Genomic DNA, 15,559 nt, shown 5'->3' on the forward strand with positions numbered 1-15,559 from the left:
CTGGATTAAGAAACACTCCATGCATAAAAGCCACACTACTTATGCTTCTGTAAATCAAGGTGGACTTGGTATTTTTGCCAGCCAACTTTCAGGCTGCATGAATTAAATGGAAAATTTCATTCCTTGCTGCTGCTTATTTTTTTGCTGCCCACTGAAACTACTGGAGCCCAACAAAAGTTAGTCATTTCACAGGCTAAACTAGTACACAGTAAACAGGAACAACAAAAAATTACTAATCCAATGACGATGAAATACTGCTACATTAACATTGTTTGCCTTAAGTGTCCTAGTAGACACCAGTCATTAAAAAACAAAACAAAAACAAATCAAGAATGCAGGTAGCTGCCTGGCTGGCTCCTTTAAAGCCTCACTCCATCACCATCATGCTGCTGATGCAGGAGCTGGGAGGACCGTGCACGCAAGTCTTCCAGAGTAGAACTGAATTCTACTCAGTTCTACTCAGAGTTAGGGCAAATAATAAGTTATTACGACAACCAGCAGATTTGATTCAGCAAATGCACAGAGCAAAAAGTCTTATTTCCAAATTTTTCAAAGCTCTTTAAATAGTTTTAAAGTGTGGTAAAGAGAACAGTCTCAGTCCATAATAAAATGGCCCTGTTGATTCCATTTATTGGATAAACCTTAACTACTTACAGTTAGGGACCTACTGAATTTGTTATTTTCAAGATTCCACAAAATCTAGGCAATACCTGTGAAATCTAGGGTGGGGGAGAAGAAGGGGAACTTAGAGAAAGTAAAATGCTGGCTCCCTTAGGGCACTGCGGCAGTGCACCCAGGTGGGGAATGGGGGAGGGCTGCCTGCTCAAAGAGCTGCCACCCCTGCCCTTCACCACTGATTGGCTGCGAGGGCTGCTTGACATGAGGCCTCGCTCCTCCACCCATCTGTGCCAAGGGGCAGGGCTGCATGATGGGCAGCCCCTTCAGCCAATCAGCAGTGAGGGGTGAGGCCACATGACCAGTATCTCTTGCAGCCAATCAGTCTCTAAGAATGGGGCCACCGGGGCCCCTCAGCCAGAGGTGTGATAGGGCCTGCTGTGCTCCGCCCACAAAATGACAGCTGGGCCCCACGTTCTGCCCACAAAATCAGTGGGCAGCCACTGTGAATTAGGTAGGTCCCTCCTTATAGTTTGTCCCTTGGCAGGACCCTACGTTAAAACAGGTTGTTTCAATTGAGCTCAAGCTGTTGAACTCTATCAGCACTGGAATAAAGTGGATTTTCAACTCAATTAAGCGAGCTCAGCTCATCTACCTCATTTGAAAGCAGCATTTTGTCTTTGTTTAAGCAAAGATTTTGAGTGTTATCCTTACATTGTGGTTCTAATCTGCCATGTCCCTAAAAGTGGCACTGCAGGGGTACAAACTTGCCCCTTGATTCCTAGTTAAAAAAAAGAGGTGCACACTTGTTCAAATGGGTAATTTTATTTATTTTTTAACTTAACTGGACAGCAGAGAATCAAGATAGGTTCTTTCCTTCCGAATCAGCAGCAACAGTAAGAAGCTCGGACATGCTGGATCAAACCCAACCCCTTCAATATATTTGGAGATGGTTAACTGAGGGGCACTTAGTGCAACCAACAAACAGAACTGCTTGCAAGACTAAAGAGAATTCAGCACGCTCTGCCTCCCTCCTCATGGTGTCAGCAGACGTAAAAAGAGCAGTAATATTTTTACGGATGTCACCAGATACTAGTTGAATATACCCAAGCAGATCTAGTATGTAAGATGATGCCATTTTTAGCTGTGTTCCTACATTAGATAGCTGCAGCATGGAGGAGAAACCAGATGAAAGGGGGGGTGTTTGGGTTAATCCCCTGGATGTAGATTTAAATAAAAAATTCCTCACACAATGGCAAAAGCCTCAAGGTAGTCAGAGTTACTAGCAAGTCATAGAGCACTAGAAATGCCTTCTAGTTAGGACTCATGGTTTGGAAGCAAGTGGACTCAGGGGGGATTTTAGCTGAGCTGTTTCTAAATAAGGGTTGCTTAATATGACTCAGGTTTCTGTTTCTCACCTCTCAGGAACCTGAATATTCACACAATATAAGGTGACACTCAGACAAGACAATGTTTAAACTTTTCATTAAAAAGAATAACCAACGTAAGTACAACAGCAGAAAAACCCACCGTGCTGAAAACAATAACATTTGTCGCTTATATACAGGCAGGCAAATAGAGACCTAGTTTCTAAGCATTTATTTTAAACTGCCTCTATTCCATGCCTACCAAGAAGCCCACCTGACCTGCTTGTTCCTCCTCCACACATGCCAACTCCAAAAAAATACCAAAAAAAATAAATAAATAAATAAAAAAATCAAGCAATGTGGTGGCCTCAGAGCAGCAGTAGACACACATCCAGTGCCACTCAGGTGTGCTTGCTGGCATATACATGTGGGCAGGATGAACTTCTTGATGGTGGTACCTGGCACAGCAGAGAGGCAATGCAGATATGCCTTAAGTTATTAGGGGAATGGAAACCTTATGGTCCAAGAGCATAACTGCATCTCCCACTCAGAAAGCCTCTGTTTAATTTCTCCTACTTGTCTGATGCTGTAAAATAGCAATCGGAAGCAATCCAGCTGTGATTTTGTCCCTTGCTTCACTCATCCATCTTTCTCAGGCCAGGAAACCAGCAGAAATGGCCACTGGACGTGGCTAGGCGTGCCGCAGCTCCCAGTACTGCAGTGGGCAAGCTACGAGGAATGTAGAGCTTCTGGAATGCCTGGAGCTCAGCAGCTAAGAACAGGGGGTTCTGCTCCACAGTCCCTTGATCAGGGAGGCTGGTCTTGCTGCACAATGTGAGAGTCTGGGTCCCAGAGAGGTCCTCGTTCTTCACCCTCTCTGGAATGACTTCATCTGTATTGAGAGTGAGATACAAGGCATGGGCAGTCCTGCATTGACAGGTCAATGTGGGTTCCTCTTTACCCCCTCCCCTCCAAGCAGCCAGATGCCTGCACTTACCCTCACCACTGATCCCCAACCCCTCTGCATTGAGGGCAAGCACAGACACAGCAGAGCAGCAGGCTCCACAGTGGAGAGGAATGTCACAGAGGAGATGGGGAGCACAGTGCAGCTCCATGCCACCAATCCTCTGTGGCAGCTCACACCTTTGTGGGCTAACCTCTTCATAGCCCACAGGGTACCAACCCTTGGTCTAGTGGATAGGGCAAAAGCTTAGATGTGGGAGCGTTTGATTCCCAATAGTTCCAGACATACTGTGTAACTACAGTTTACCCTACAAAATGCAGATGCCACACAGAGGTGTTGTGAAGATAAAATCCATCCATTCTCACTCAATATAAGATAAGACAGAAACTTGCAGGGAGCTTTGCAAGGTAAAAAGGTTTCAGTTACCCTTAATTTCAATGGTCTTATTATGGGTCACTCAATGCTTGGAAATAGGATTTCCCAGTGTTAAACAAATATACACTAATGCATGAGGCAGGAAAGCATTTTGGGAAACAACTGGATAAAGGCAACAGAAGAAACATTAAATATCTGAAAGAGGCAAGCCAATATCACATAGGAATACACCTCAGTTCAATTCATCCTTATTTAGATACTTATGAGTGCACTTCATTGTGTACTTCTGGCTTGGCCTCTTACGGCATCAACCCACAGTTACAAATTATCATCTGTCCATTGCAGAGATGGAAAGATTTAAGTTCCCACACATTCAGTGCAACAAGAGAACACACCAGTACACAAATTTCAGGAATTTGGCCTCCAGCTGTAACAGGTCCTAGGTACAGCATCATGATCTATATTAACATTAACAAAAGTATTTAGGGCACTAGGGCCAGGATTGAAACTGTGCAGTGGGATACGTATGTTAATGTACTTTCAGTAATCAGATGTACTAAAATCTACTCAATAAATCCATCCATACCATTGAGTTTGTCCAGAGATGAGCGCACTGCTGCACAAGAAGCAGAGGCAGGTGCTGCTGTAAGACACTGGGCACTGTCAGGAAGTATTTCATTCCAACCAGACTCAGCTTGACTTGGTTCTGCTGGCTGCTGGGAATGGATTAGGGAAATATAAAATTCTTCCTGTGACTTGGATAAACTAGCAGGATCTGAAGACTCTCCAAGAGAGTCTGATGTCTGCAATCAAATAAAGAACAGAAGAGAAAGCAGGATTAATACATGTGCAATTCAACAGCTACCCTGATACATATATTTAAGTGCTTAGGCATAACTGGATTCCTAGCACTTGGATTTTTTTTTTTTTTGAGCAAACAAATTATGACAGCATCGCCTCCATAAAACAGAAGGCAGCCTCTCCTCCACAGGCTCCAGGGTGGACAGTTGCTTACTACAACTTACAAACTACTATCCCTGCTCATCTCTTTAAAAAATATCAACAAAATGTTGTGTGACCATAACCACTCCTGAGTTGACAGAGGCCCAAGAGAGAGCTAACAGAAGGCAGCAAGTAAAAGCAAGGGAATCTGAACCGAGATTAAGTAGGCCACTCAACTTCTTGTAAATAGTGAAGGGTCAAATCACTGAAAGTTGTAGATAACAGAAAATTATTTTTGTTGGTCAAAACTGGAGACTATGGTGCTCTTGAAGACGCACAGAAAGTTAGATGACTGAGTAGTTTAAAGGTCAACTAAATTCAGTGTTGACAAATGCAAGGAAAGCACATTTGGAAAGAACAAGGAGAACTACTCCAATGTAACTGGGGTCCAAATTAAGCAACCATTAAGGAGAGATGTGAGCAGCACACTGATACCAGTAGCTCCATCCATTGCAGCAGTGAAAGCAGCAAATCAAATGTTAGGGGCAATAAAAATAGGATTGAAAATCATGAAACTATCTTAATGGCACCGACGCTGAGGACAACCTGCACTGACTTCTTGACAATGTCACAAAAGAGGAAGAGAAGAAATAAGAGAGATACAAAGACAGGTGAAGGAAGAAGTTACCAGAATAGAAAAAGTGGCACAAGCAGAGACCAAAGACACTAAGGCTATTAAGTCTACAGAAGAGACAACAAAAGTATACAGAATAATGCATGACAGATGAGGTATGACAGGCATTTCTTTCTCCTAATACAAAAGCTGGAAAGACAAATAATGAAAACTGATAACAGAAAATGCTACTTACGCATAATTCATCTGTAGAATTTAGGACCACGACAATTTCATTAAAGCCAGGAGATTAGAAGGATTCAAAAAAAGGGATTCCATATTAATAGTCAATAATGAGATTATTCTACAGTTAAATGAGATAGCACAAAAATAGGTATAGGCCAGAAACCATCAAGGCTTCAGGGTATAAACCAACCAATAAATGCTCAAGGTCAGAACATAACTTCTACCAGACAGGAATTTCCCTCTGGGATCAAAACAATGTGCGGTTTACTGATTAATTAGTTGTTTAATATTGAAATAGACATATTTAAGCTAGAAGATGACAAATCCAATATCCACAAGCCATCCTCTTCTGTCTCCGTCCCTTCTCTTCTTCCCTGCTTAATAACTAGGGAAGACTAATTGTAGTTCCACACAAATTTCATAATTCTTGACCTTCAGCACTGGAACTATCCATGCTACTTTGATATGTAGCTCTGCATTTGTAGAGAAATGGCATACTAGCACTATTAGTCAGACTGTATTTATTGTCCTCCAGCTACCAATGACACAATAGTAGTGGTCATTGTGCCCAAAGTGAGCTTGATAAATAATCCTTCCTAGGCTCACCATTATGACTCCTCTTCTGTGTCTCCTCTAAGACCTTGTAGTGGTGGAGAGGCTTGCACATCCCAGTGATCTTCAGAGCTGTCACCCAGAGCATCACACTCCTGGTCTTTTCATTCCATCCAGGAAGAGCACACACCAACTGCTGAAACTTCCTTAGCCTGACGAAGGGTTTTTGAACCCGAAAGCTTGCTTAATAACTATTCTCCAACTATTTGGGTTGGTCTAATAAAAGATATTAAATTCACCCAAGGAACCTTGTCTGCCTATGTCCTTAGACCAACACGGCTACAACCTAAACCCCTACACTCCTGGTAGGGTCACTCAGGGCAAACAGTCCTGAGGGGAGGTTCCAAACAAACCACAGTCCAACCTTAAGTCCTCAATGGCAGATCAGGTAAAAGATAACGTCAGGATCTTAACAGCTGTAAAGACAGAAGAAGGCTGCAGCAAGATGGAGATCTCCCGTTGCCTCCATTGCCACAGGGCCCAGATCTCCACCTTGTCAAAATCATGGGATTGCTGTCTCCATGCACCAGCATCCTCATGTTAAGGTCACATTCAGGCTTCTACCACAGGAAACAACACGCTCTCTTGTATCAACCTCCAATAACTCCTGTTATAATGGACCAGTGATGACAGAGACAGGAATAGTGAATCTGGCAGTCTCCAGCCACAATACTGCACACAGGCAATGATAGCCTGATGGCTATTGTGCACCTGAGATGAGAAAGGGGTGCAATTCAGCAGCTGCTACCATGACTAAGCAGTCCTAGTCAGGATTCCCTTTGCTACCCCCACATAGAGAAGGGGTTAGAAAAAGGTCCTAAGCCTAGGCAGTCTTATCTGCTCCTGTCTAGATAACTGTGTCCAGCGGGTTCACTCTCTCTGCAGTTGAAAACATCATAAGACGACAATGATTTTTGCAACATGGAGCATTCACACTTTGATGGATAACCAAAACAATGAATGACCAGAAAGAAGAACTGCCATCATCTCCAGGGAACTAGCAAGATACAACATTGACATTGCAGCTCTAAGAGAGAGAAGATGACCAGAAGAGGGAAGTAGGTAGAGGCTATACATTCTTCTGGAAAGGAAAACCAGCCAAGGAAAGACACATTCACAGCATCAGCTTCATCATCAACAAACAGTTTGTTAGTTAACTTAGAGCTCCTTGTGAGCATTAGTAAATGACTTAAGACCCTCTACCTTAAACTCAGCAACAATGATTATGCTACTGTCCTCAGCATGTAAGCTGCATTGCCTGATGCTGACGATGATGTCAAAGAATAGTTCTGCTCCAACCTTGCCCACATACTGACTAATATTTGCAAGGAGAACAAGACCATTCTCTCTGGTGACTTCAATGCCAGAGTCAGATATGACCTGGAACTCTGGAGTGGCACCACTGGAAAGGAAGGAGTAGGCAAAGCCAACTCCAACAGAATCCTCTTCACGAGCAAATGTGTGGAACATGGTCTTGGCATCACAAACATCATCTTCAGACAGAGTGACAAATACAAGACCATCTGCAGACACACTAACTCTAAGCACTGGCACCTCCATGACTTTGTTAAACAAGCTTGTGATCGCATGGATGTCCATACTACACAAGCCATGCGAGGAACTGATGACTACTGGACAGATCAACAGCTTGCTCTGAAACACTGGAAACAGCCAAAAGCAATGCAAAGGACTCTCAACACCAAATCTCTTTAAGACCCAAAGTTTTGTAAGAATCTCCAACGGTGTCTCTATGAAAAGCTGTCTGCCCCAGCTACAAATGAAGACGACACAGAGGAAATCTGAAAGGGGTTTAAAACCATCATCAATATGGCCTGTGATGAATCTACTGGCTATACCACCCACTGACACCAAGACTGGTTTGATGAGAGTGATACCAAGATCCAAGCCCTCCTCAATTGAAAGAGAAGGGCTCATTTTGCTTGGCAAGATGACACATCAACTGAGCAAAAGAAAGAGATGTATTAGCTCCTCAAACCTGAAGATCAAGGATCTGGGAAATCAAAAAATGAGTGGTGGCACGATAAAAATCAAAGAGATCCAGCTCTATGCTGACAAACATGATGTGCATAGCTTTTCCCAGGCAATGAAAGCCATCTACTGCCCAACTTCCTATAGTCCTGCTTTCCTGTGATCACAGGATGGCTCAACACTCCTCAAAGACAATGAAGCTATCCAAACGAGATGGAAAGAACACTTTGATGCACTCCTGAACTGAGAGTCAAATGTGGTAGATACCACCACCCTGAAAGGGGATCCCTCACCCTGTGAGAACTATCAAGGTATGGCCCTCCTCTGTTCCACAGCAGGGAAAATCCTTGCCCACATCCTCCTGAACCATCTTCTACCTCTCGCTGAGGAAGTCCTGCCAGAATCTTAGTGTGGTTTCAAACATCCCATGGGGCAGTTGACATCTTTGTTGCCTGCCAGAGATAAGAAAAGTGTTGGGAACAACACCAGGACCTGTTTTTGGCCTTCATTGACCTTACTAAGGCCTTTGATTCCATCAATCATGAAACATTATAGAAAGTACTAGCCAGATTTGGATGCCCTGAAAAGTACATCAAGGTCCTGAAGCTCCTCCGTGACCAGATGACTATGACCGTTCTGTGTAGTGGATTGGAGACAAATCCATTTGTCCAAAGTGGGGTCAAACAAGGATGTGTTGTTACCCCCATTCTGGTCTCCATTTTTCTGACAGTCATCCTGGTTCTCATTAAGGACCACTTTCCTTCTGGAATTGACACTGAGTACCAAATGGATGGAAGGCTCTTCAATCTGGGTCATTTTTGCTCAAAAACCAAAGTATGTGAAACAACCATCCTTGACCTTCAATATGCCAATGATAGCACCATCCTTGCACACGCTGAAGAAAACCTCCAGGCAGCGCTGGCTCTTTCTGAAAAGGCCTACTGAGCTCTGGACCTCTCTCTCAACACTGAGAAGACTAAAGTGTTCTATCAGCCTGCCCTAGGCCATGAATGTGATCCCTCCTCCCCCACATTACCGTTGAGGGAAAGACTCTGGAGGTAGTCCCCTAGCTTGTTAGCCACCTCTCACAGAGAGTTAACACTGATGAAGAGATCCAGCACAGGAGATGGTGCTTAAGTGCCTCCTTTAGAACATTGCTCCAGTGTGGCTTTATTCACCACAGTCTACAGAAAAACACCAAGATCCAGGCCTATAATACAGTCATCATCCCTACTCTCCTCTACGGATGTGAAATGTGGGTGACCTACTGTCATCATCTCAAGAACCTGGAGACGTATTACCAGCGATGCCTCTGGAAAATCCTCCACATCAAATGGGAAGATTACCACATAAATGCTAGTAAGCCTTGCTGAAGCCAATGTTACCAACATTGAGCCTGTGATCCTCAAGCATCAACTTCACACTGTGTGTGGATGCCTGACTCTCAACTCCCAAAACAAGTGTTCTGCTCTCACCTTACAACGGTCTGAGATCTCACAGTGGCCAGAGGAAACGCTACAAGAATGTATGGAATGCATACCTCAAGGAAACGGATGCCAACATCAAGACTTGGGAGAAGCTAGCTGCTGACTGACTTCAATGGTGCTGAAACCTCAAGCAAATGACAGCCTGTTTCAAGGTAAAGCATCTTCCCCTCAAAGCAGAGAAGAGAACAGAGGAAGGATAAGGAGAGGAAACCCAGCCTGAAGTCTACTTTCCCCTGCAGAAAGTTCTGCAACTTCTGCAGATGGATCTGTCTCTCAAGAACTAGACTCTTAAGTCATCTCAAGACCCATTAATGAGCTGTGGTAAAGACCATCCTCGAATTCAGGGACCGTGGGTGACAACAATTATGACTCCTAGCCTCACGCCTCAAATTCATTCAGCAGTAAGATGGAAGATCACACTGCAATTTAAGGGCTTCTACCCCCTGAGCCACAGACACCAGTTGTTAATATAGAGAATTCTCCCTCTCTAGCAATAAACTGTTAAATTCATTTCCATGACCCCATTTGGAATAAGTTACCTAAAGACATTGTGGCATCTCCAACCATGGAAGTTTTCAAGACCATGTTAAATGGACACTTGACAAGGATGGTTTAGTCAGGGATGATTCTGCCTTGAGCAGGGGGATGTACTAAATGACCACGTGAGATCCCTTTCAGCCCTACCTTACTATAATCCTACAATGCAAGATCAGGCCCATGGTGTGACACTGCGTGAAGCAGACTTGTCAGGGTAGCAATCTGCAACAGAGCTAATCACAGAACTCATGCAAGGGCATCACTGACAAGCATTCTTCACAACCAGATGCAATCAACACATTAATACTGAACTACTGAGTCTGGACACATACCTGCAGGTACAACAAAATTACTTTTGGGGGGCTTCCCTTGCTTACTCACCCTTTGTTACGGTAATGGGATCACCATTATTGACTGGCAATCCAATGCATACACTTCCCTACAGAGTTCTGCCAATGCACCCATTCTTATCTGCAACCACTTATCCCTGACTTACAAGATCCCAGACTGAACCTTCTTTTAGCAAAGACTGCTAACCATACCAAAGCATCAGCAAGAGGAAAGTCCAACACAAACATCCTGGATTAGGGTAAATCATTAACATTCTCTCTCTCTCTACTTTGAATTATGCCTGCACTGCAAATTGAAGGTGTGGGTGTAGCACAAGCAAGCATACTCTAAGTAGCAAGGGTAACAACAGCTGTGAAAACATGATAGCGCTGGCTTTAATGCAAACTGATAACTAGCATACAAACTCACCAGGGGTCTTGGTTAAGTTTGCTGGCTGTTAGCACACGTTAAAGCCCATACTGGTTAAAATCTAGTATCAGTACTCAAGGCAATTTAGATTTAGCTAGTGGAGATACGCTAGCTTGTGCTATTCTTCCGTCTTTATTTTGCTGTGTGGATGTGCTCATGTATAACAGACTGAACTTCAGAGGTATTCAATGATGACAAGCACCAAAATAAGAACCTAGATAGGTCTGCAGTTGGATGTCAATATTGTGGTGTCTAATTTGGCCAAGTATTTCAGTTTAACAAAAACCAAGATTTTACAGAGCCTAAAAAACATAAAATATGGTTTTAGGAATACTGAAATAAATATAAAAATGAAAACATCCCAGCACAATAAGCCAGACAGCAGGCATTTACCTTCAACCCTGCAATGGGTTCCAGGATTTTTTCCAGTTTTCTGCACTGAGGATTCCGATTTTTGAACTACTGTGGTATTTGCACGATCTAAAAGTGACAACATATTATCCAATGTCTCTTCACAGGCAGAAAAGTGCCATTTTTAAGAGGGCACATAAGCCAAGAAGAGTCCCCATTTAGTTTGTGTGGAAGGAAGAGAAACTGCAACTAAGGCTACATCTATACCCTGACACCAGAACTGTGATTATAGCACAGGCAAGCATATCAACACTAATGTTAATTGAGGTAGGATAGACAGCAACAGTGAAGATACAGTGGCACAGACTTCAATATGGACTAGCGATCCTAATAATTGCCCAGGATCCTCAGGCAGGTTTGTATAGTCTAGGCTGATGTCTAGGCTGCTGCAGCTTCACTACTTCTGGTAGCCATGCCAGCTAAATTAAGACTATATGTCTACACCCAGGTTAGCTTTAAGGCACAGCACATCACTGAAGGGGCACAACTGTTAGGTTCCTTAACAAGGAACCTAAACCCCTCCCTTGTCTAAATATCAAACAAAAATTTATAACCAAGCACAGAAAGTTAAAATCAGGTTCTGGAAAGCTGCCACTTCTCAGATCTTAGAGCGTGGAAGTGAGCCATCATCTCCTGCAAACTTCAGCAGGTGGGTGCAAGATGTGTATGGGACATGCTTTAGGAAAACTGTACATGTAACGGGCAAACTGAGTTATGCTCAGGCTCTTAGCATAACTTTAGGCCTTCCCAGAACTAAGGAATTAAATTGTACAGAGTGCCTTATAAGGCACTGGGAAAGGTGAGAGCTATGATTGGTATGATGGGCTAACCAGGTACAGTAGTTTCCCTAAAAGGAAAGGAAACCAAAAACAGAATAGAATTGGAGTACCTTATCTAAAAAGATGAGGTAAGAAATTTGAGGACTGGATAGTTTGAGATGAGACAGTAGTCGACAAACAAAGAAACAGCGTGTGCTCTGTGTTGCCACTCTGGGGAGACAGAAGCAACCTTGGAATTATTGCTTTGAGTAACAAGGAATCTAGAAACTAACATCCCACACACCCAGCAGAGGATGTAAGGCTGGTACCACCAAAGGTCGCTGTTGGACCTTTGGTGGTACCAAAGGTCCAACACCTAAAGGAACTGCTTGCCAGGTTGTATTACAAGGATAATAAGCTTGTAATAAAGCCTAGGGTTTACTAATAAAGTTCACTTGATACCAAATTGGACAAGGGGCCATGTCAATACTTGGGGGTCTCTGGTAAAAGGAACCCTGGGGCAACAGTACATAGGTAAGATGTTGGGGAGTGAGAGGGAGGAGAAAGAGGGTCACTCATAGTGAAGAGGAATAAAAGGGAAAGGGAAAGGGAGATTTGCTCTTGCGAAAAACTCCCTTAAAATCTTACACGTGTATTTGTAACATAATATTAAGCTTTTTGTTTCTATATTAATAGAATGCCTTCACTTTGCCCGCTCCAGATCTGCCTATCCCTATTCCCTCCAGTTCCAAGATACTTTTTCATCTCAGTGCTCTAAGGTAGATCCTACCCACCCTCTCATCCAGGCTTACCCACATCGCCACTTTTTCAGGAGTGAAAGAGAGAAAACTGAGAATACCATAAAACTCTTCTACTGATTTTTTAAAAAAACCTTTCACATGCTCAGGATGAAAGGGGGCCCAGAAAATTTCTTTTGTGGGGGATGTTGGTTGGGGCACTGAAAATAAATTAGGCTTCTGAACTGGAAATTAGCCGTGGTCTCAACTCTGGAGTTTCACAGACACAGGCATAAAATTGTCCTAGTCTAGTAAAACACATGTTTGTTCAGTCCTTCTGCTCCCAGGAAAACCAAGAAAAGTATCTGTTAATTCTTTTCAACAAAAATGGAATTACTTTCCTTAAAATGTATCCATGAAAATAAGTCATATAGGCACAAGTCACTCATATAGAAAACAAGAAATATTTCATTTCTTAGATGAACAATTTTTTTTTTAGAGGTGCACCAACAGATTGTGGGGGCTGATACCGATAGCCAATTTCTGAGGTGTACTGGCCGATACTAATCCGATTTCCGATACAGCATGGAGAGCTGCGTGCAGCTGGTAAGTCTGTTGTGGTAGAAGGGGAAGGAAGGGAAGGGGAGGGGAGGGGGGAGCAGATGAAGGCCCCTATGGTGAGGGGGGGAATGAGGCTGGGACAGGGGCTGGGGTAAACACTGCCCAGCCAGGGCAGGTGTGGGATGGAATTGCAGCTCGTCCAGGAGGTGTGGGGGGAGGGCAACTCCCGTCACTGCGTGCACCCCAGGAGAGCATGGGGCAGGCGGGCGGCACATGCTCTGGATCTGCACAGGACGCAGGCGGGGTGGGCTGCAGCTGCACCAGGCTGCGCTTGGGGTGGCAGTGGCGCTGGGAGGGAGTTACGGGGCTGCAGGGCCCCAAAATTCCCTGTAGCCCTCCTCCCAGCACCACTGTCACCCACCCCGAGTGCAGCCCAGCTCAAACCCTCCCCCCCCTCCAAGTGCCGGGAACAGCCTGGCAGTCCCGGCCCCATCCTGCAGCTGCCGCCCATGCCCCACACCAATCTGGGAGCACAGGCCACCCCCCACCCCCCCTGTGCCCTCCCGGGGTACATGCCAAAGCGAGAGCCACCCTACACTCCGTCCCAGCTGGACAGCGCGTCGCCCAGCCCCACTCCTCCCTCACTGCAGGGGCCTTGATCTGTCCCCTCACCTTCCCACCCTCACCACACCAGACTTACCAACTGCACGCAGCTCTCCAAGCTGCCAGGCTGCGCTCCTTGCTGCCTACATGCTGTGCACGTGTACTTAATAGGCCAAATTATCAGCCACATCAGGCCGATTTCCAATACATTCAATTTTCTTTATATCAGTGCCGATCCGATATAGGACCAATGTATCGGCACACCTCTAATTTTTTTTAGGTAAAATATTCTGAACTGCTTTATAATTAAAATTGTCACCAACAACTGGATGCACCAACAAGGAAAAGGAAGCATATGGGATATTTCAAATGAGTGCATAGGTAAGGTAAGCATAATGTGAATAAATTGACTAAAGAAAAATCTTCTCATTAGTGAGATGTAATAGATTGCAGAATAACCTCCTTAGAGAAGTGATGAGGCCTTTGAAATTAGACTGAACAAAACCCCAGGGAATTTACGGCATGACAATTTTCTGCTGGTCCCCAGAGTGCCCAAATTAGCCGTCACTAACTTAAATTATTTACGCAGCCTTTGTCATTCATCTAACCAGTTTATGGAGAAACACTTACTACTAAATACCTTTAGGGTTCTTCCCAGTTTCTCCATGGAATCAGCAAATGCAGGAAACTGTACCTCAAGCACAGTATTTTTAGAACCCATTGAGAAAGTGTCACCATCATGCATTTTTCCATCTCCCTCCCTCCCCAAAAACCTACAAAGTAACCTGTGTAAGCAGCTCTTTGCTTTCCTGGATCTGATCCTGTTCTCCATTTCTGGAAATCTGGCTAGAAGATACCACAGTATCCACTGTATCAGGGCCCACGTTAGTCTGCTTCTTCAGGGTTTGCAGAGGCAACCAATTCTCATCCCAGATGTCCGTACACACAGTGACTGGCTCCAGGTAAGGCAACTCCAGAGGAAAATTACCAACATCCTGGAAAATTTTTCAAAAGAAACAAAACTCTGAAGAAGAAAACAGCTATCTGAACTTGATATTCTATATATACTTCTATTCTGTGAAGAACATGGAAGCAAATTAATAAAGGGCAGAGGGGAATTATTTTATCCTTGTCTATATCCATATTCATGTTGTTTTCTAAGGAACTGTAGTCCCCTTTTATTTAGTCCACAGAAAAGGTTCAGTAAGTTTGTGATAATTACTGAAACGGACCAAAAAATACTGCACATCTACATTTGAGGCCTTTTTACATATTGAACACCAGTAACAGTGCTGTAGCACCAATCAATATAAAAATAGGAAGTTTCAACAGGCATGAGATATTTGATAACTTTCACATTGCAGAGATTTCTCTTTTATGCCGTCAGATTTAAAGCACTTATATACAGAATCTGGTCTCTTGGGACATACTGCTTCTCTAATTACTTTGGCTTTTATTTAAATACAATGTATCCTAATGAGTTCATATTTATTTGCTATTTAAAAAAAATAAATCAATAAGCTGTACTCAAACATCCATTTGTTTTCACATCTTTTCTCCTTCCCAACTTCTCATTACGACATCTACTCTCCCAGATGAGGCCAGAAAAATATATTATCTTCATGGCTTTGTTTTACACACAGCTCTGAAAGTGAAAACAACTACCACCATACTATGTTCCTGATAAAAATCTGAATGAATTCCAAATTAACTGGTCTCTCTTCCCCCTCCCACTCCCCCACCTCTGGTTCTAATGTTTCCTTTCTAGAGTTACTGGTTTACTAATGCATTTTTACCTACCACTGCAAATAAGATTAATTTAAATAATGTTAATCAGATCATCCATAACTGGCAGCATTTCATGAACATGAACAGCAAGGATTTTTCAGCCTCAAAGGCATACATATGAATGCTAGATTTCTAAACCAAATATAACCTATTTTTAATAAAAAGTTATTCTTTTTCCACTAACAATAATTCAAC

General features: G+C 43.5%; 1 protein-coding gene across 1 annotated transcript in view; it reads right to left on the reverse strand.

Moving 5' to 3' along the window:
• Positions 1 to 1,436: 1,436 nt before the first annotated feature.
• TDRD5 (tudor domain containing 5) overlaps positions 1,437 to 15,559 on the reverse strand; it is a 45,455-nt gene continuing 31,332 nt past the window's right edge. The window contains exons 15-17 of the mRNA XM_006036183.1: positions 14,362 to 14,571; positions 3,908 to 4,124; positions 1,437 to 2,874 (exon numbers count right to left, since the gene is read on the reverse strand). Of these exons, the coding sequence (XP_006036245.1) occupies positions 2,618 to 2,874; positions 3,908 to 4,124; positions 14,362 to 14,571 (684 nt within the window). The 3' untranslated portion in view covers positions 1,437 to 2,617. The remainder of the gene's footprint in view (positions 2,875 to 3,907; positions 4,125 to 14,361; positions 14,572 to 15,559) is intronic.

Source organism: Alligator sinensis, unplaced genomic scaffold (genome assembly GCF_000455745.1).
Source record: "Alligator sinensis unplaced genomic scaffold, ASM45574v1 scaffold293_2, whole genome shotgun sequence".
Lineage (NCBI taxonomy): Eukaryota > Metazoa > Chordata > Crocodylia > Alligatoridae > Alligator > Alligator sinensis.